This window comes from Solanum dulcamara, chromosome 6 (genome assembly GCF_947179165.1).
Source record: "Solanum dulcamara chromosome 6, daSolDulc1.2, whole genome shotgun sequence".
NCBI lineage: Eukaryota > Viridiplantae > Streptophyta > Magnoliopsida > Solanales > Solanaceae > Solanum > Solanum dulcamara.
This window is the reverse complement of record NC_077242.1, coordinates 56,365,405-56,388,086: the sequence shown is the minus strand read 5'-3', so window position 1 is coordinate 56,388,086 and position 22,682 is coordinate 56,365,405. Positions and strand designations below refer to the sequence as shown.

Below are 22,682 nucleotides of genomic sequence, written 5' to 3'. Positions count from 1 at the left end.
ATTATCATCTTTAACTTGCATAATGTACCTTTTCAAAATTAACTTTCTGGCCCTAAGGTAGGAAATAAATTTACCCTTAGGCACAACAAGACTACCCTTTCATTCTAATATAGGCTCATTTGGGAAATTAAACTTAACAACCCGAGTCCTACAATCAATAGAGGTATAATAGGCATAAATCCAATCCATGCCAAGAATTACATCAAAATCAACCATATCCAACTCAACTAAGTTAGCCATGGTATTTCTGTGATAGATTGACATAATACAATCTCTATAGACCATCTCAGCTAAGATAGACTCACCAACAAGAGTAAAAACACTAAAAGGCTCAAGATGACACTTAGGAATTTTATCAAACTTATTAGCCACATAAGGGGTTACAAATGACAAAGTAGCATCCGGATCCAACAAAGCATAACAATCAAAAGAATAGACTGGAAGCATACCAGTGATAACATCTGGTGAGTTCTCCTGATATTCGCGACTATCCATGGCATACAAATGGTTTGGATCCCCGCCTATACCCAAAGTAGCACCCCTCTGGTTTTCTCGAACTGGTGGTACTAAAGTAGAAGATTGGGCCTTGTTTCCCCACATCGGATATTCTCTCTGAAATGGAACCACTTGGCTATACTTGTAGCACCCATTACCTCCCTCAAGATATTCTTCCAAGTGAAGTTTGCAACACTTGCCACATGGTGGCTTACTTTTAGAACCTTGAGCCATACTAGCCTGTGACTGAGATCCCTAGGCTCTGAAGTTTTAGGACCTTTGTTCATTCCTAATCCTAGGTGTAGGCGCACTAGCAGATGATGGAGTTGGCACAGATAGAGCTGTCTAAAAATGGCTCCCATTCCCATTTCCTCTCTTACCAACCTCATAGTTAGATGTCTTATCCCTCTTGCTCCTAAACTCCTCCCTGTCCTGCAGCTTCTCTTTCTCTGTCTGTTGCACATAAGTCATCAACCTACCAATATCCATATCTCAAACCAGCAGAGCTCTCCTTCCCACTTTCTTTTTCAAATAACCCAGTCAAGCCACATACAAAATCATCCCACTCCTCATATCAATGACCATCTCTGGAGCATAATGGGACAACTATGTGAATTTGAGACTGTACTCCTGCACAGTCATAGAGCCCTATTTCAAATTCAAAAATTCTCTTACCTTCTCCTTTCTCAGGAAGAAGCATCCCAAGAAATCTTTCTTAAACACTACCCAACTTAGAATTGGTACACCCTCTCCTCTAGCCTTCTTCCACTAGTCAAACCACAACCTAGCAATACTTTTGAGCTGGTAGGTAACCAACTCAACCCACTCAGTATCACCCATATGCATCACCTATAATACTTTCTGAAGTTCATCAATGTTGTTCTCTAGATCCTCATTTGGTGTAGACCTTATGAACTCAGGTTGGTTCATCCTTAAGAACTCACGAATCCTGGATGTGTCTGGCGAGTCCTATCTACTTGTTCCCTGTTGAACCACTGTTGCTATCACTACTTGAGCTAAAGTCTGAATGGCCTGGAGAAGCTTAGTATTTTAGATGTCAACCTACAGTGGCTGCCCTGCAGGTATAGCTGAGCCTCTTCGCCCTTCAGGGACTTGCTTTTTAGGTTGGTTAAAATTTTGCCTAGATGGGCGTCCTCTACCCCTTGCTTGTCCGATAGCTATTCTTGGAGGCATGATCTAAAGTCAAAATGTAAAAGCACGAATTAGAGGTGAACTTTAATAGAGTTAAACTCTATCGCACGAACTCAAATTGTGAAAGAAGTGAAATAATTTCAAATATCCTATAGCCTCTTAATTATAAGTGTGGTGCACGACACACCCATAAGAAAGACTCAACTAGACATGGTTTCATAGACACAAAGTTTTTCATGCCCTGAAAGTGTAGCCTAGTCGTGGGTGGAACTCAGAAACTATTGCTGTCTCCCAAGCGAACCACTTGACCTAATCAAACATTCACTTACTCAGCAGAACAGTTAATTTAATAGAAAAATATATCTTTATGAGCTATCTCAATCAACAATCTAAATCATTCCATATCAGAAGAATAACTTTAAGCAAAATGATCCAAGTCAACTCAAAGGATAACAACTTTAAAGGAAACAAATCCAAGGAATAGAAACATCAACTTCAAATCTATAACTGTCTAGTTTATGAAGCCTCTATCCTATTCAACTAGATGGTGCCAATGAAAAGTTCATGGCTACCTCAAAGCAATAAAAACTACTAAACTTCAAAGAAGGAAAACATAAATGGTATCTTCCGAATAAAGGGAGGACTTACCAGCAACTGGAAGTAGAATAATCCTCAATGACACCTATTGACGTTCCCTAACACTTATATCTGCATCATGAAATAATGCAGGCCAAATGGCGTTAGTACATGAAATGTATGAGTATATAAAATGGTAGGAAAATAATAACCATCAAGATAGAATAAGCTCAAATCAGAATAAAGAACTTAATCAGGATATCACAAGTCTATGGTAAATGTGATTTAGATAGGAACCATCTAATACCAATCAAACCAATCATTTAGAGTACTATCAAGGTCTATCTGGGAATTTCTCTTATCCGACAATCATCACTTTTCAGCCAGTGATAGTACCACAAGCCGATATTGTTTCCACATCTGTTCAATAATTTACCAGGGTAAAGAACAAATCAACCAATAACGGATCCAACAATCAATCAAATCTCATCATGTCAGGATAATAAAATAGGGAAAAAACTGACTTAATGATTCAATCCTCTCCTACATTGGATACGTAGTTATTGATTTTGAATTGTTAGTTACTCTCACTCAATTCAGTACTGGATACTCCTCCCAAAACTCAATGCTCATTAAACTCTATCCAATCAGTTTAATCTAGTCCTTCGACAAGTCTTATTTGGACTCTTATCAATTCATCAACTCTATCACAATCAAAACTCTCAACCAATCATACTATTCAATTAATCTCAATCATATCTTTCAAGAGTAGTTTAGATATACTTTTATGACAATAATCAGATATGCTCAATCATTTGAGTTCAATTTATGGAGACACAAAGGACATTCTAGTTCCACCAAAATTTCATTCATAATCCATGCCATTCACGTTCATAGCTATCCATATTCATGTTTTTCATTCCAATCAATACATGTACATAATCATTTACAATCAATATATTGTCACGATTTATGAAACAAAATATGTAAATTATTTGTTCAAGAAACCAAATCATGAAAACCTTCAATCATTTAATAACATGTGAAAATATTCAAGGTTTTAGGGAAAGTTCAAGGAAAACATTCATAGAAGTCTCTAATCAATTCACAATTCAACCTATCACATCTTTGGGGCACATGGAAGAACTCAATCCATATTTTATGTTAGACTTACATATCTTAATGATGAATCTTAAAGAAAAACCTTGAAGATAAGCCCTAACCTTGGTGTGGTTTTGATGTTCTTAAGCGTAGTAATCCCTCTTTTAAGAATGAGAGGGTTGGAGTAACGAAAACCTTATTGACTTTGGCTTTTGGGGAAAGTTTATAGTTGTGGTTTGAGGAAATGGGATGAGACAAAGACAAAGATACCCTTCCTAGGACGTGAAAAAGAAAAAAAAATGTAAAACTTTAACGTAACGTGCGCGATTGCGCAATTGAAAGCTAGTTCACACAGCACTTCGCGCCACCTTAACAGTAATGTTGCCTTTGTCGTGCAGCCGTACGGCTGACGTCTACTTCGCGCAAAGGTTTTCTCACACCTCTGTAGTAGCTAGAAAAATGAGCATAACATTTAGCACATAACTTGGATTGAAGAAGAGTTAAAAGCATTGAAATAAGACTTCACGGCCTTTCATTTAGTTGGTATTAAGTTGTAAAACTCTTCATATATAAAGAGTCCCTTATAATCCTTAGTTCACATCCAATATACTTTCCTTACTTAAGAATTTGATCTCACACATAATATACAATTATAAATTATCGGGTTTGGGCCTGTAGGCATAAGAAGAATGATTTGGATATCAAATTAAAAAAAATTAAGGTGTTACATAGGGTTTTCAAGAAAATAAATTCAAGAATTTCAAGAAAGGGTTTCTTGATTGTTCTTCTTCAAATTAAGATTTTTTATCAATATTTGTGGATCTTTTAAGGTATGTAACGCGAAACTAAAGCATGAACATTGTTCTTCCATATGCCCCATAATTGTGATAGGTTGATTTGTGAATGATTTGAGTCCCCATGATTTTGTTTCTTGAGAATTTCCTTAAATTTAACATATTTTACTTTATATTGCGTAATTGATGTTTTTCTATAAACTTGTTTCTTGAATATATTATTTACACTACTTATTTCATAAACCTTAATAGTATTTTGACTAATATTAGATGTATATGCCTAAAAATTGAGTGTAGAGCTTTGAACTTGTGAATGCATGATTATGATATGATTGTGATGTGAGCATGATGATAGTCTTCATAAAACTTGATAGTTCTTTGTATCTTCATAATTGAACTCAATTGAATGGTTTGAACTGAATATTGTTATAAATGATTGTCCTAGCTACTCTTAAATAATTGGGAATGATTGGATAATTGATTGGTTGAAAGGATTGATTTGATAGAACTGAAGAACTTAAAAGTCCATATGAGACTTGTTGATTGGGATTGATTGTCTTATGAGCATTGATTTTTGGGAAGAGTATCGAGCACCAAATTGGGTAAGAGTAAGTAATAACTCAAACTCAATAACTACATTGCCAAATATAGGAGAGGATTGAACCATTAAGTTGGATATTTTCCTAATTTATTATCCCAAAAAGATAGGAATTGATTGATTGTTGGATCCATAATTGGTAGATTTGTCTTTTACCCTGGAAAGGTATTGGATAGTTGGTGCAACAATAACTAGCTTGTTGTACGATCAATGGTTCATAGGTGATTATTGTCGGATAAGAAAAACTTTCATATAGGTCTTGATATTACTCTGATTTGATTGGATTGGATTGGGTTGAATATAATTGGTCTATGTCTAAACCTTGCTCTTGCTTTAGACTTACGACATTCTAATTGAGTTACTTGAGTTGATGTTACTCTACCTTGATGCATGTTTTATTCTACCATATTACATACTCATACATTTCATGTACTGATGTCCATTTGGATTTGCATCATTTTATGATGCAGAGATAGGTTTTAGAGATCATCAATAGGCACATTATTGAGGATCTGTTTATATTTTGCTGATTGGTAAGTCCTCCCCTGAATTCGGAGGATACCACTTATGTCATTCTAGTTTTGAGTTTAGTCTTTTTATTTTGATTTGAGGTAGCCATGAAACTGTCATTAGCACCACTTAGACAGTAGTGATAGAGGCTTCATAGACTAGATAGTGATGGGTTGATTGAGTATGTCTATTCCTTGAATTATTATTGTCAACTATTCTCATGACATAGATTGGAGTTTGATTTATTGGCCTATGACCTTTTTTCCTTGAGTTAGATAATTGATTGGATTTGCCCATCTAATTGTCTCTTTATTTTAAAACTTCCACTGATTGAATGAATGAACAGATGGGTGACCAGACCAAGTGGTTCATTTGGGAGCCAGTAATGGTTTCTAAGTGTCGGCCATATCTAGGGTACCCTTCCAGGACATGACATCTCATTCCATTAAGCTAAAACTAACAAACTATCTAATATGGATGACACAAATGATACAATTGATTCAGGTGATGAGACTAGCCTATCTCATAACAATGATTGAACTAGATGGAAGTAGTTGTTTCACTGGAAAGATTGTTGAGAAAGTTATAAATATTGAGAAAGATACAAAAGATAGTGGCAGCATTGACGACTGGGAGGAGAAAGGTGTATTATTGAGGAGTTGGATCTCATGCACCTTGAAAGAAGAAATCATGTACCTAATTATGGGCTACGCAACTGCCAAGGATGTATGGGAATGCTTGGAAAAAGACTATCGTCAAGCAAAATAAATAAGCAGTTTTAGCTTAAACAACAACTTAAAAGTGTTAGGCTAGGAACTAAAAAGATTGATGAATACATTAAGGAATTCAAGGGTATATGTATTAGTGTTGCAGGCATTCACAAACCTGTAGATAAAGATAATAAATTAATCAATTTTGCTAGAGGATTAGGTCTTAAGTTCAAGACCTTTAGGATTGTCATGCTAGGTAAGGCACTATATCCCACCCTAAATTAATTTGTTAATGCTCTTAGGGATTTTGATATGTGGGAAGCTGAAGAAAAGGTGCCACAAAACCATAACATGGCCTTCTTTGCTCAAAGGGGCAGGGAAAGAGAAAACTACTTTACAGGAAGAAGAAACAACAACTTCAACTCTAGAGGAATAGGCTTCAAGCCGATTGAACAAGGAATGGGTTCTCAAAACAACTAGAACAAGAAAAGGAATAGTATTGAGTCTTTTCAAATCTGTGGTAGAAATAACCATACTTCTCTTAAGTATTTTTACAAGTGGACTACTCTTACCAATCTGCTGATGAACTACCACAAGCATTGGCTAGTGTCAATTTGCAGAATGCATCTGCCACTAATGACACCTTATATGTAGACTTAGGATCCAGTAGTCATATGAAAAATAACTCAGAGATTCTGACTGATCTTAAAAACTTCAATGGATCTAATAAAATCATTGTTGGAAATAGATCAAAAATAGACATAACACATGTTGGGGAATACAACTAAATCAAGCTTGAAATTATAAGAGGTTCTTGTAGTTCCTAAGATTACTAAGAATCTACTCTTAGTTAGTAAGATTGCAAAGGATAATTGTTGCACTCTTGAATTTTATGTAACCAATTTTGTTGTACAGCAAAAGAAAATAAGGACACTATTAAACAAGGGATCTAAGAGAAGTGGACTATATGCTTTGGAAGAAAACAACCTTCATGCCTTGAATACTACATGCAATTAGAATACATCAGACAACATGTGGCATACTAAATTTGGACACTCTAGTTTGAAGTGTTTAAAAGTTTTGAATAGCAATAGTTGCATAAATATCAGTAGTTGGAATAAAATTCATGTTGTGTTCCAGTTGTAAGTTGGACAAAAGTTATAAACTTTCATTTGGTTTGAGGAATAAAATTGAGAAGGAACCTTTATTGAAAATACATTGTGATTTGTGGGGACCTGCTCCTGTTGAATCTTCTTAGTATATGAGCTATTATGTAGTGTTTGTAGATGACCACACAAGGTATGCTTAGCTTTATCCACTGAAAAAGAAGTTTGAATGTTTTGAAGTGTTTGTAAAATTTCAAAAATGGTGGAAAATAGTTTTTTAAAGAGATTAAGATATTCCAGTGTGATAGAGGTGATGAATTCCTCAAAGCAGACTTCATTAAATATTTGGAAGATTATGGTATTGTCAGGTATATTTCATGTCCCAACACACTTGAGCAAAATAAAGTTTCTGAAATAGGCATATTATTGAGACTAGTTTTACTTTTCTACTCCATGCTAATCTTCTTTTGTTTCTATGAGTTGATGCCTTTCTCATTGTAGTGTTCCTCATTAAAAGACTGCCCTCCTCAGTCTTAAAGATAGTGATTCTATTTGTAAAGTTACATGGTGAGCAACCTGATTACAATAGCTTAAAGGTGTTTGGTTGTAGGTGTTTACCATATATGAAGGGTAGTAACAAGTTCAGTCCAAAGACTTACCCTTGTGTGTTCATAAGATACAATAGTTTGCACAAAGGTTACAGATGTTATCATCCTTCAACAAGGAAGGTGTATGTGTCCAGACATGTTATCTTTGATAAGAATACATTACCTTTTGTGTCTCCAAGATAACCCCAGACTAACACTGATGTCTCACTTTATCTGGCTATTTTTGTTGGATTTATTTCTAAAGTTCAGGCACAAACTGATTCTAGTTTAGGGAAAGTGCAGGATGATCCAAATACAAAGCTGCTGATCAGATTATAACGCCTATACCTCTTAATGATGGTAGTATAGATAGGTTGACAGTGTTGATCCTAATACACAAGCTGTTAGTTATAATGTTACTGATCACATTACAATACCTATACCTCTTGATGATGCTAGTGTTGTTATTCACTTTTTAGATGTAGGATTAGATGATGGTAGTATAAAACAGGTTGACAGTGCTGGTCTACCACTTTCTAAACCTGTACCTGTGACCATTCCACGAGGGTCAGAGATACATCTAGAAATTGACCTTTTAAAGTGGAATATGACTGAGCATTAACTATGTGGAGATACCATCATGCATTCAGCTACCTCAGTTGATCCACCTCCTTGTTACACCCGATAAATATACCAAAATACCCCTAAACTAAAGAATGCTCATATAATGCATTTTTCTTAATTTTTTCGATCAATACGAGGCTGGAATATCGATCAAGGGGAAATATTGTGTAGAAAAATGGTCTTAGTTGAATTTTAAGTCAACCGGATCTGGAAGATAAATTTTTGGAGTGAAATAACAGAAATCATATGAGTGTGAGACAGGTCCGCATCGCAGACCTTATGCGAACTTACACTTAATCTCATCCTATTTATTTTCTACAGTGTTAGAATTCGATCGAAAAAATTTGTACTATGAGGAAACCAGTCTGCATCGCGGACCTGTTCCCCCACAGGTCAATTTTTTGCCCATTTTTAATTTTAAGGAAGGGCATTCTGATCTTTTCCCCACCCCTCCTATACTTAGCCCACGATTAAAATAGGACATTTTCTACCTTAAAGGAGTTTCTAAACACATTCCTAAGTCTTTTACACTGATTTAACTTAAGAGCTAGGGCTAAGGAGTGGAGAAGAGACTAGGGTTCAAAAGATTCAAGATTGATTGTCCTGTCTTGATCCTAGGTATGTAAGGCTACCCATAACGTGAATTGAGTTCATCCATGTGCCCTACATCTTCATTTTTCTTAGTTTAGATTAGTTTTAAAGTTTTATTAGTCGAGTTCTTGAATTATCTATCATTCCTTTTGAGATCGTATATAAATTTCCTTTTGTTATTGTACATATATTATGATATATTAATGAGTTTCTTGAATTGAGTCTTGTTGAGAGTGTGGGTTCGTGTTCGTATCCATGTGAACCCTAATTGAGATTTCATTATACATTATAAATTGAAGGAGTTTTAAAGAACGAGTTGTGAACGTCTTGCATTAAGTATTTTATGCATTTATTTTGAGTGAAAGAATAACAAGTGTCATCTTTGATTGAGAAAGAGTTTGAGCATGAGTTGAGAAATCTCTTGAGTATCATCTTGAGAATTAGTATTTTGAGTATAAACGAGTGGAGCAATATTTCATTAAAAGTCTATTTTGAAATTGAGTTGAGAAGTCACATTATATTTTTATTTTAAATGCATTATTTGAGTGAAATGAGTTGAGTTTTGAGCTAAGTCCAAAAGAGACTAAATGAGAATTTTGAGTATTTTACTCACTTAATGTGTATGAGCATAACAGAGTATTTTAGGAGTAGTATTGAACACCGATATGGGGTGAGCACATAAACTATATAGCCAGTGTAGGATAGAGGCCAACCTCTCTTATCCCAAAAGAGGACTTTTATATTAGATCCATGAGTTTGAGCATCCTTTGTCCTGGCAATGTATTGGACGGTTGCAACAACAATAGCTTTAAGCGTTGTATCATCACTAGCTCATAAGTGGTGGTTGTCGGTTAGAGAAACTCTCTAAGAGTAAAATATTATATCTTTATATATTGAGTTGCATCTCTTACTGCATATTATTTAAAAGACTTGTATTATTTTACTTCATGCTTTATTGAGTTGAGTCATTTTAGAATGAGTCTCATGAGTTGAGTTGAGTTGATTTGAGTGTCCTTGAGTGAGTTTTCTTTCATCTATATTACATACTCGTACATTTCATATACTGACGACATTTGACATGTATCATTTTATGATGCAGGTACAGGTGATAGAGGTCCTCAATAGGCGCATTGTTGAAGAATTAGACTTGTCCAGATTTTGGTGAGGCCTCCTCGCATCCGGAGGACTTTATTTATGTTTCTGTTATCCGTTCCTTTTGATAGTCATTTGAGGTAGCCTTGGACTTGTCTTGGCACCTTTCTAGTATTGAGTTAGAGGCTTTATAGACAGGGTCAGAGTTGAGTTAGATGGATTTATTTTAGAGTTTGTCGCAAAAAACTTAATTCTTATTATTAAGCACCCGACATTGAGTCACTTCATTCTTTAGTATTTTTCAGCATATTATTTTATTATTCATGATATTATGGGTGTCCACTTGAGTTATTTATCTTTTTAGTTATGAAGAACCTTTCGCTGAGAGTTTGGATGTGTGACTAGACCAAGTGATTCGCTAGGGGACCAACAATGGTCTCCAAGTGCCAGCTACGTCTAGGGTACCTTCACGGGACATGACAAACTTTGTATCAGAGCACAAAGTTCAAGAGTCCTAGGGAGTCTATGAAGCCGTGTCTAGTAGAGTCTTGTTTATGGGTGTATCGTGCACCACACTTTTAATCAATAGGCTATAGGACATTAGGAATTGTTTCACTTTTTACGTACTCTGAGTTCGTGCTGAAGAGTTTGAATATAAAAGTTCCTTCTTGATTCGTGCGTTACACATTTGCAGATAATGCCTCCAAAATGCACCTTCAGTCAGAGAAATAATGCCAACCTTGAGGTCCCACAGACCGAGATGCCCCTACCATTTAGAGTCAGGACTAGGGGCCGACCTACAAGGTCTACCGAGGCACCCCAAGAGTATGCTTCTCAGCCAGCTCCTATTTCAGAAGTTGAGTTCAGAGGTACCATTACTATGCTCACCCAATTGATAGCTGGCTAGAGAGGTAACCAGAGTTCAGTGGTTCCCAGCTCTAGCTCCCAAGAACCGCCAGCTTCGGTGAGACTCTGAGATTTCTTAAGGATGAATCCACCAGTCTTCACAGGTTCTAAGGTTGAGGAGAACCCTCAGAATTTCATTCATGAGATGTGGAAAATACTGAGAGCTATGCATACTACTGAGATTGAGGGGGTTGAGCTGGTTTCCTATCATCTCAAGGATGTTGCTAACATTTGGTATAAACAGTGGGAAGAAGGAAGGGGTGAGGATGCTGAGCCTATCGTTTGGAATGAATTTGAGGGCGCTTTCCTTGACCACTTCTTTCCCATGGAGTTAAGGGAGACAAAGGCAGAAGAGTTCATTAACCTAAAGCAAGAGGGGATGACCGTGAATGAGTATGGTATCAAGTTCATACAGTTGTCCAGGTATGCTCCGTAGATGATTCCCGATGCGAAAGCTAAGATAAGGGAATTTGCGTCAGGTTTGGGCAGGTTTGTGAAGAAGGAGTGCCAGACGACCATGTTGATTTCAGATATGGATACCTCCAGGATCATGGTGTATGCTCAATAAGTTAAGGATAACAAGAAAAAGAATAGAGAGGAACAACAGAGTAAGAATGCAAAATCCGCAAGACATGAGCCTGGTCAGCAAAAGCAAGGTAATGGTAACAGATCTTTCTTTCAGAAGAAGTCATATGGTTATGCCCCTTCATCAGACAGTGCACCTGCACCCAACCATAGGTATGATCAAAAATTCCAGAGTCACCCGAATTTCAGGGTTCAGGATTCCCAATCCCATGGAAGTGTGGCACAAGGCCCTAAGGGGAAGCCGCCCTACGGTAAGTGTGGTAGACTCCATTTGGGAGAGTGTCGAGAGGGCACCAAGGACTGTTATAACTGCGGTAAATTGAGTCATATTCAGAGGGAGTGCCCGATGTTGGGCGACAGAGCTCAATCATCATATGCGGCACCACCAGGCCAAGGTAACCAGAGAGGCACAACTGCAATTACATGCGGAGGTGCAAACCGTTTATATGCTATGGAAAATCGCCAGGACCAGGAGAACTCACCTGACGTTGTCACCGGTATGATTCGAGTATTCTCTTTTGATTGTTATGTTTTACTTGATCTGGGTGCCACCTTGTCATTTGTGATCCCTTATGTGGCAAATAAATTTGATAGAACTCCTGAGTGTCTTCTTGAACCTTTCAGTGTATCTACTCCTGTTGGTGAGTCTATCTTAGCTGAGAGGGTCTATAAAGATTGTATCGTGTCAATCTATCACAAGGATTCCATGGCTGACTTAGTTGAGTTAGACATGATTGATTTTGAAGTAATCCTTGGCATGGTCTGGGTTTATGCTTGTTATGCCTTTGTTGATTGTAGGACTCGGGTCATTAAGTTCAATTTTCCAAATGAGCCTATCTTAGAATAGAAAGGTAGTCTTGCTGTGCCAAAGGATAAATTTATCTCTTACCTTAGAGCCAGAAAGTTGATCTCTAAAGGGTGTATTTATCACATCGTTAGAGTCAAAGATAATAGTGTTGAGTACCCCACTCTTGAGTCAATCCCGACTGTAAATGAGTTTTCTGAGGATCTGCCCGGAGTCCCTCCTAACAAAGAGAAAGATTTTAGGATTAATATCCTTCCCAATACGCAACCTTTCTGTAGTCGATCGATCTGGATAAGCTTCATCTACAACTGTTTTAAGAGAATTAATGATTCTCTCAAGCAGTCATTCAACCACATACATGATGACTTCAACGTACAGATAATTCACTTTTTTTTGGTGGCATCGTCAAACAGTATGCCGGAAAATATTCAATAAGAATTACTTTCTTGCCTTATGTCATTACTTTGTAATTTATTGTATTCACATATCACTTTGATCATTCCCTTTCGCAAGTTATTCAGTATCAAGAATAATATAACATTTGTTCATAAAAATTCACGTGCGATTGATTCTCTAATACAAATTCAATTTTATTCTAAAATCCTGATGATGCAGGGGTAAACACTAATGAGGCATGCAACGTGTGTTTGAAAACTTATGTAAATTTAGACAAGAGATTAGAAAAGGACATGAAGGTAGACTTTCATTGACTTAGATTTCATGTGAAAAACACCAACTACAAACTACATAAATAGCCAGTCAAAGGTGACCAAACTTTAAGAAGAAGGACAAGGTAGAAATAACGCGAAAAGAAGAAAACCAACACTCTTTGAATAAATACAACCTCATTATCATGAAAGAGAAACAGAGCCATTGTTGTTTTAAGAGCTCATAGGACTATCTGGATCATTTAAAGAAGCTATAGCAGTTTCAATCCTCAACTTCAAAAGATCCCTCTCTTCCTCATCAGCCTGGAAAAGAGAAATATTCAAAGTGACCGTAGATATTAGTTATTTAGCTAATATAAATTATTAAAATTTTCACATTGGAGAAGCATAGTAAGAAATCATCATCTTACAAGTACACTTTAGAACTTCAGGAATCCATCTAATTTATATTTATAAATAAAATGCTGGCTAGTTATATTGCCAAAGAGTTAACTTTATTCTAGAATACATCATGTATATACTGCAAGTTAAGTTTAAATAGGGACTAGAGTAATACTTTAGTTTTATTGGAAGCTACCACGTGCTCGATTGTTTATACCAAGCTCTAGAACAATTAGGCAAATGGACAATCTTGGTATTTCAAGATATAAATCGACTTCAGTCATGTTAGACATCTTTATGAGTAGACTTCAAATATTGTAATGAAAAACTAAAGGTCTACTCTAAAAATGATGCGGAAACTTTAATAGTGGTCTAAAATTCTGTTTCAATTTGTTTATCTTACTTTTCCTTTTACTCTTTTTACAAAAGAATGTCTCTTCTTTCTATTCTTTGTTTCACAATTCTCTAGTTCTAATAACATTCCATATGCAGTGGCGGAGCCACCTTGCGCCGAGGGGTTCATCCGAATCCTCTTCGACGGAAAATTATACTATTTATATATGATTAAAATAATTTTTTTATGTATATAAAGTAGATGTCGAATCCATTCAACTAGCTCGTGTGTCTACTTATTTAGATTTTGAATCCTGTTATTTAAAATTCTGGCTTCGCCACTGTCCATAAGATTTGTTTAATACGACAAAATCAAAGAAGATTTTTTTGTACATTCTATATATTTTAATTTAAAATCACAACATTTAAAATACTTTTAAAAAGAATGTGGCAAGTTAAAGTCAAAAAATCAAATTGAAATAGAGGAAATAAATGATTAGACTTCAAAGATCATTATGTCCTAGACAAATAATTAGGGTGTTCAAAATAATTGTAAGAATAGAATAAATATATACGTGTTAACATCAAATGATCAAAGAGCTTTTGCTAATTTCGTTCACCCATAGAACTACTGACGTTAAATAAATATGATTATATAATCTTCAGCATGCAATTTAAGAAAGAATTTTGACCTCACGTTTATTACTGTGAGCATAATACCTTTTTTCAAACTACCAACTACCGTAGAGTAAGTCTGGATTTTACTGCTAATCATTGACAATAAAATAATGCCACCTTACCCCATAATAATGTACTGCACTAATCGAACTTTATTTTTTTTATCAAGTGGACCAATAGATATTGTTTTCTTAATAGGTCATAAGTTATCAAATGGCCCCACATCCTTGACAAAAATATTGGATCATGTGGATTCTTGTTGGCCTAATCATCAAAGATAATACATATTATAAGTTTGCTTGGAAAATTGATCCACATATTTTCTCAACCGTTCAATTAAATAACTTATCAAATTTATTAAAATAAAATAAAATAATTTAAATAATTAAGTGCTTATCTTTTGTTAATTCCTTTTAAAGAGGGAAAATTCTCGATTTTATATTGTGTATGACCTATCACGAGACATGATTTCAGGAACAAAAGATTTATGCCACACTTGGTTCACTTGAACCTTAAGAGCGTGGATACCACGTACCACAGGATATTTTGAATTTGTACGAATGTCATTTTTATTTAAATAGAGCTCCTCTTTTTAAAAAATAAAAAATTAAAATTTGGGGGTAAGAAAAGTAGGATGGAGAATCAAACCCACACCAATTAGGTAAAAGTTTGAATAAACAACTAACAAATCTATTAAAATTTAATGAGATATTTATCTTATTGTTTTTCCTTTTTCAGTTTTCGGATTTAAAAAGTTTCTTCAATTATAAAGGCCTCCTTGACAGTGACTTTATTATGTTAGGGATCATTTGATAAGTAGGATATTTCATGATTATATTTGACATTAAATTTATATTATATTTAATTGAATATATATAAATTTATCTATGTTATTAATCAAACACAATATAAATTTAAGCTTAAGATTAATTTTGGATTTTTTAACTTACTTTATTCAACTTGAAATTATTTTATTTAACTTTTTAAATAAAATAAATTAATTCAAAAATTATAATTTAGAAATAATTTAGTGATCGAACAACCTTTAGAATCTTAAAGGGCAGCCCGGTGCACTTAAACTTCCGCTATGGGCAGGATTCGGGGAAGGACCCGACTATCAGGGTCTGTTGTACGCAGCCTTACCTTGCATTTCTGCCAAAGGCTGTTTCCAAGGCTTAAAAACGTGACCTTCTGGTCACATGACAACAACTTTACCAGTTACTCTAAGGCTCCCCTTCGAACTTTAGAACCTTCTTGAACCAAAACCACCTGGTGAACTAGTAGAAATACTTATCTTTCTCAAGAGTTCAAGTAATGTACAGTAAATGTTATTACATTATTTTATCATTTGAAAATTAATTATATAATTGTCTATATCAAATAAAAATAACTAACTTCCAAAAGTGCAAGTAACATACTAAATTAAGTTAAATTGTCAATATAGAAAATCTTTCTAAAATCAAAGAAATATTATTTACTGTCACTTCAAATCATCAACTATAAGCTTACGCTATGGAAATACATATCTGTTTTTATTTATTTTATATTCAACCTTTTGGCATGTTGTTTTTAATAAACTTGGGACTTTAGTCCGATTGAACCTTAATTTATTTGACATAGTAAATTTAGAGTGCTTGAAGAAATTTACATAATCAGTATAAAATTTAGAAGCACGCACTCCCTCCCTAATAGAAGAGATAACATACGAAAGATTAGCAGATGTAGACGAATCCAATGCACGACAGAGGGATCTATAATCAGATCGATTCCAAGTAAAGTATAAAATAACAACTAATATGCTGTCTTGATTTTTTTGAGGGGTATTTGTGAAATACATTTTGAAAGCAAAATATTTTATTAAGGAACAACTCAAAAAGAATATTTTTATTTTCTTACATGTATTCGATATGTAAGGAAAAAAATATTATCTTAATTTACTCTCATATAATCTAGACAAATAGTATGAACTCTAAGATTTGGGTAGAGGCTTGGGATGGTGAGGATGAAACTATGGGGTAAGTATGACGATAAGAAACACAATCAAGTATTCCCTACTTTAAAAGTCATTTTTTAATTTTTAATAATTTATTTTTCTAAAAAAATAAAATATTAATCAACCAAAATGGTGAAAATTAAAAGAAACAAAAAATATATTCCTCCCCAATAAACACACACACCCCTAAGTGGAAAAAGCAATGGAAGAAAAAAAGAAACAAAAACAGAGGAAACAAAAGAGGGTGAGTTTACCTCAATGAAAGCTGTCTTGAGAAGCCTCCCAGAGAAAGCAGTGATATTTGCACTAATTATTTTGATATTCAAAGATTCAAAGACCTCACAAACTTTTACCATTGTGTCTCTTCTTTTGCTGCAAGTGAGGCTCACAACCACTGTCTTCTCTCCCATTGAAGATACCCTCAACTGGAACCCGAATTACAAAAAAGAAAAAAGAAGAAGATAAGTAGCTTTTCTTTTTGATATAACTTTTCTTTTGAGTATGTATTAATTACCTCAAGAACATCAACAGGAGAAAAGGATGGTGGTGATCTTGTAGTTGATCCTGAAGAATCATATCCATACTGCTTCTCAAATCTTCTAGATCTTTTAGGCTTTGAATCAAAGCTTTCATCTTGTTCAAATTCAAGATCCATACTATTCTTCTTTGACCTTCCAGATTCAAGCTCTGAGATTTCTCCTCGAATTCTCCTCTCTTCCTTGTGCAATTCTTCAATATAATCAATTGCATCTTTGATTATTGACGCTTTATCCATCTGCCCAAAAAAGTATTAATTAACCAAAACCCCAAAAAATAAAACAAGAACTAACAGTAATTAGTTGGGGAACAAATAATTTAAATCACTATTTGTTTGTCACCTTGCTTATGTTTGGGACCACAGATCTAAGTGCAAATAACCTCTCATTCAGCTTCTTCCTCCTATTCCTTTCTGACAAAATGTTCTTCGACTGCATCGATGACTGTGCCCCATCCGGCGAACTTGAATCATAATATGACGAGATTGGCTCATCGAAGTAGCTGCATTCACTTATACAAAATTATCATCATTTTGCTACTCCATCAACAAAACAAAGATAATTTAAAAAACAGTTTGAGCATCAAACCAGAAAAAAATAATATACTAAAAGAAAAAAAAAAGAGTATCAATTAAAGTTTGTTTACCTATCGAGTTCTTCTGATTGTAAGAACATGGTTGTTTCCCAATAATTATTATACTCTTCACCAATGTTCTCCATTGGGGGTGGAGTGAGGATGAAGCACAAAGAATATCTTTTGTAGGTAAAGGGGGCGTGAGCTTTAAAAAATGGGTACAGTTGAGTTGAAGGGGAAGTAGGTATATATAGAGAGGACCAAAAAGCACGTGTGCTTGCTATTCAATTTTGTTTTATTTTTTTATGTTTTGATTTTTTTATTTCTTATTTTTTAATCCTTCTTGGAAAGTTCTTATTTATCCCTGCCGTCCACATAGTGAATGGTATGTGTATGATTGAATTTCATCTCTCTGTTTAGACTTATTTGATTGTAACTAAATCTTTTCCTACCCGAACCAAAAAATAAAAATAAATTCTATTTGATCAAATTGCAATCACACTTTATTCTATCCTAAGTTAGAACTATTGACGTTAAATAAATCTGATTATATAATTTTTTGTATGCAATTTCATAAAGAATTTGACATATTCACGTTTATTACTGTGAGCATAATACCTTTTTTATAAACTACTGGCTACAGTAGAGTAATTTCCTGAGGACAGTCTGGATTTTATTGCTAATCATCGACAGTAAAATAATGCCTCCTTACCCAATATTAATGGACTTCACAGAGGTCATTTGTTACCCAATAATAGCTGCATAATTCTAACCCGCTAGTAAACGATTACGGAGATCATCGAACTTTATTTTTTATCAAGTGGACCAATAAATATTATTTTCTTAATAGAGCTAAATTATTAAATGGCCCCACATTCTTGAGAAAAATATTGGACCAAGTATAAGTATTAATTTTTCAAAATATTGATCCATGGATTAATTTTGGTTGTGATTACATAAATTTCATAGTATTAAGAGATAATTACATTTTATCTCTACTTTTATTCAAATTAGAAAAATTCCTTAAATTTGGTGGAATTCCGATACATCTCAAAAATGCCTTGATACATTGCGTCTCTATTTCAGATACATTCATCAACGTCTCGATACATCGTGTATCAATTTCGGATACATCAGTAAAGTGATATATTCGACTGATACATCACGTAAAGTGATGTATTCGACTGATACATCACGTAAAGTGATGTATCCTACGTTTTGATAAATCATGTAAAATAATGTATCCGATTGAAATATCATGTGTATTCGATCGATACATTACGTAAAATGATGTATCTGAAAATATGAAAGAGTAGGATTTTTTTTAATTTTTTTGAAACGATAAACTTTTTTTTATAATATGGTAAAATAAATTATACATTTAAATACTTTTTCCTTATTTTTGGCCTAACCATAAGTACATATTATAAGTTTGCATAGAAAACTGATCCACATATTGTCTACCGTGAATTAAATAGTTTATCAATTTTATCAAAAGAAAATTAATAATTTAAATATTTAAGTGCTTGTCTTTTGTTAATCCCTTTTAAACAGGGATAATTCTTGATTTTATATTGTGCATAATCGAATCTTTTTTATTAAGTATAATGTTGGCAGACAAAACTGGTACGAGACTCCTCTCATATTTTGCCAAGTGGACTATTGGTTTGGGTCTCATTTTCAGAAAATGGGCCAAACTCCCCCCTCTCTTCCTTTTGTTCAACTTATTTAACATTATTTATCAATTAACAAAATCAAAATATAATTAATCAATTTTTTTCTATTTTACTCTAACAACTAATTCTTCTTGAAAATGTTAACAAGATTTGTAAAGTTGCAAAAAAAATTCTTAAAGACTAAATCAGTAAAACAATATCATTGGGGTGAAAATAATCAATTTTTTTCTATTTTATTCTAACAACTAATTCTTCTTGAAAATGTTAACAAGATTTGTAAAGTTGCAAAAAAAATTCTTAAAGAGTAAATCACTAAAACAATATCATTTGGGTGAAAATAGCCCCCCCCCCCCCACACCCCAACTTTGATTTTAGAATCAAACTCTCTCCTCAACTTTGAACAATAATCGAATTCCCCCTATTATCCTAATTAAAATTTTAAAATTCTTATTATACCCTTTAATTATCAAACTTTTTTTTTTACTTTTTCAAAGATTATGTATTTTCATTTATTTATTGCATGTAACAAAGTTTTTATAATAGCATAAACATTATCTTTTGACGAAAAAGTTGAGAAATAATAATTAAGTATATAAGCTAATCATGTTCTATAATGAAGTAAAATATCATAATGAGAAAATTAATTTTATTAATTATAATCAAAACTCTAATATATATTTATACAAGTGAAAACAACAGAAAATAATAACTGTGCAAATATATTTTGACGTAGGAAATACAAAATAATTAATTTAATTAAGGTCATTTTTTAAATATTGTATTTATTTATATTTTAAATGATTTAAATTTATGCAATACTCCATCAATGTCAATCAAAACTTATTTATTTATGCCTACAATAGAGAATACCCCCGTCGTTTATATTACTTGAGCCTCATTCTAAAAATAGTTGTTTTAATTTACTTGTCCAATATATGAAATAAAAATATATTTTTTATTTCTACCCTTATTATTAAATAATTATATAAAATAGTAGTAGTCAGATTTTAAAATTTTATAGCATTTTAAATAATATTAATTTAGTAAAATACACCTCTAATTTATTTTAAAGGGTGACATATTAAGAAAGGCCAAATAATATTAAATGCATGGAGTAAGAGAGTGGAGAAAAAAATATAAGCATACATACATATGCACGTACTTAATGCGTATTATATTGAAATAATGGTCATAAAAATAATATGCATAGAAATATTATCCTACTTATAATGTTAATGATCTTAAAGAAAAAGTTATAAATACCTAGATTAAAAAATAAATTATATATAATATAAAGATGTATTACATATGTGTGATATAACAAAGTAAAATGGACAATGCATATGATAAATGGTGGAGTTTGATTATTGTTCAAAGTTGAGGGGGAGTTTGTTTTTTAAAGCAAAGTTGGGCAAGGGGGATGAACGTGATTTTCACCCATATCATTTTTATATATTGTCACGATCCAAGCTAGACCCTAAACATGATACAACGAATATGATATTGAGAGACCGTAAACAAGCCTCTTAGCATAACCTAGCATTACTTAGGATAACATAAGAATCAACATAAGAGAAATGTGGGAGATAAGTCTGAAAACTATCTTATCATAGCAATTCAAATAAAAAAATCTGAAAATAGAACTTGCAAAGCGAAAATAACCATACTAGTTTGACATAGTCTCTAACTACCGTAGACTGAGGTATAGGAAAAGCCCTCACCCAAAACAATTCTGAGACTAAAGATCTATGAAATGAAAGACACCATAAGCTATTGTGCCTTCGAAGCATGAGGACTTATCAAATAAGTAATGCCGACCAGAGCAAATACTAACTGCGAGATGGATGGGGAGCACCGTGACCTATATTATGAAATAATATAGACAAAAGAAGTAAGCGATCAGTACAATAGAATGTATCTAGTATGGAGAATGTACAATGCATGACATAAACGTGATAATGAAATGACCAAGCTAAAACATAGAGAAAGCTTTTAAAAAATCATTAGGAACATGCTACTGGTCAATGCAAAACTCGTAAATAAATCATAATTAAGAACATAACATAGTGAAAAGTATCATTAACCGACAATAAACCATGTGAGCTATAACATGGAATCTGGTGTCATACCTCCCACACCAAAAAGAGATTGTCGTACTTACCAAGGTAAGGACCATGAACATGAGTTATTGTGGATCCACTAGGTCAATTAAGGCAATCCTACGGGGGCATGTAATTTTGGGTTCATGATAATCGCCACTAGTACAATTTGGTGCTAGGTAATACTCTTAACGGAATAGTCCTAATCATATCATAATTTTACTATAGCATACTTCAAAATCATTAGAATAGCTCCTTTAGCAAATCATAATATCATAAAATTTTCATAGAGATACTCATCTGTCACGCCCCGAGTCTACGTTCTAGGCGTGGCCGATACTCAAAAACCATTGCTGGTTTCTGAGCAAACTTTGGCCTGGCTGACTCGCTATGTGGAAGACTTATGACAAGTAACTTGGATGGTCATAATAAATACATAATCTTAACCTTTCAAAAATTAGTCTCAATACTCAATCATATTAATAATGAAATATAAATTAATGTTTAAAACAACTCAATAGAATAAACTAAACACTATGAGACTATATGAAGCCTCTCAGACTGACTCTAGAATGGATATTGGGACAAGACCACGACTACCTCAATCAATAAATAAATGACTGAAATAAGACTCAAGAACTCCTTTGAAAGAAAAGAGGTCTTACTAAAGCTGAGTACAAAGCTGATCTTCAATAGTGCACCTGTTGAGGATTTCTATCACCTCTGTTTGCATCATAAAAAAATGTAGCACCAAATGATGTCAGTACATAGAATGGATGGTATGTAAAATAGTTGAAAGGAAACTTATTCAAGATACTCAACTCAAGGAACTCAAATCTGAAAATTGCTCAATTTAATTAAGCGTGCAATATAATAAAAAGACAATGCTTTAAAAGACATGAAATAATAAATGTACCCAATATATGAAAATATAATACTTTACTTTTTGGGGCATTTTTGAAAACAACAACCCTCTTTTATGAGCTAAATGATGATACAAAAAACTACTACATTGCCATAATCGTCCAATACCTTGCCAGGGTAAAGGACACAAACTCATTTCTGGATCCAATAATTCTCTTTTGGGACAATGAGGAGTCGTCCGAATGAACGGTATGATCCTATCCTATGCTGGCTATGTAGTTTATGCGATTCGAGTTATTTAATACTCTTACCTAAATCGGTACTTAATACTACTCCCAAAATATACTTTATTATGCTCATAACTCAAGTGAGTGTAGTTACTCAATTTTATTCATTTAGTCTCTTTTGGACTTTGCTCAAAACTCAATATTTCTCAACTCATGTCTTATCTTTAAGATATAAAATCTCAAAATAGATGTTAAGTGAATTAAAACTCAACTTATGAGAATCATCAATGTATAATTGGATATATACAAGACCTAAATAAAATATATATAGATAACTCGAAAATTCACATTAATGAAATTAAAAACTCAAACTTAAAACTCAGCTTGACTATATAGAGATGTAGGGCACGATGATGAACTT

At 33.6% G+C, this 22,682-nt stretch overlaps 1 protein-coding gene across 2 annotated transcripts; it reads right to left on the bottom strand.

The window, feature by feature from the left end:
• Positions 1–12,922: 12,922 nt before the first annotated feature.
• On the bottom strand, positions 12,923–17,616 carry LOC129891171 (transcription factor bHLH35-like). Of its 2 annotated transcripts, none has more exons than XM_055966443.1 (5): positions 17,468–17,616; positions 17,164–17,332; positions 16,800–17,060; positions 16,540–16,710; positions 12,923–13,203 (listed from the first exon to the last, which is right to left on the bottom strand). In XM_055966443.1, exons 1-5 carry the CDS (start codon positions 17,539–17,541, stop codon positions 13,114–13,116), a joined length of 765 nt encoding a protein of 254 aa, XP_055822418.1. In that variant the 5' UTR covers positions 17,542–17,616; the 3' UTR covers positions 12,923–13,113. The 2 variants fall into 2 exon arrangements, with proteins under 2 accessions (XP_055822418.1, XP_055822419.1); XM_055966444.1 differs by having other exon boundaries at positions 17,164–17,323.
• Between the last annotated feature and the right edge of the window lie 5,066 nt (positions 17,617–22,682).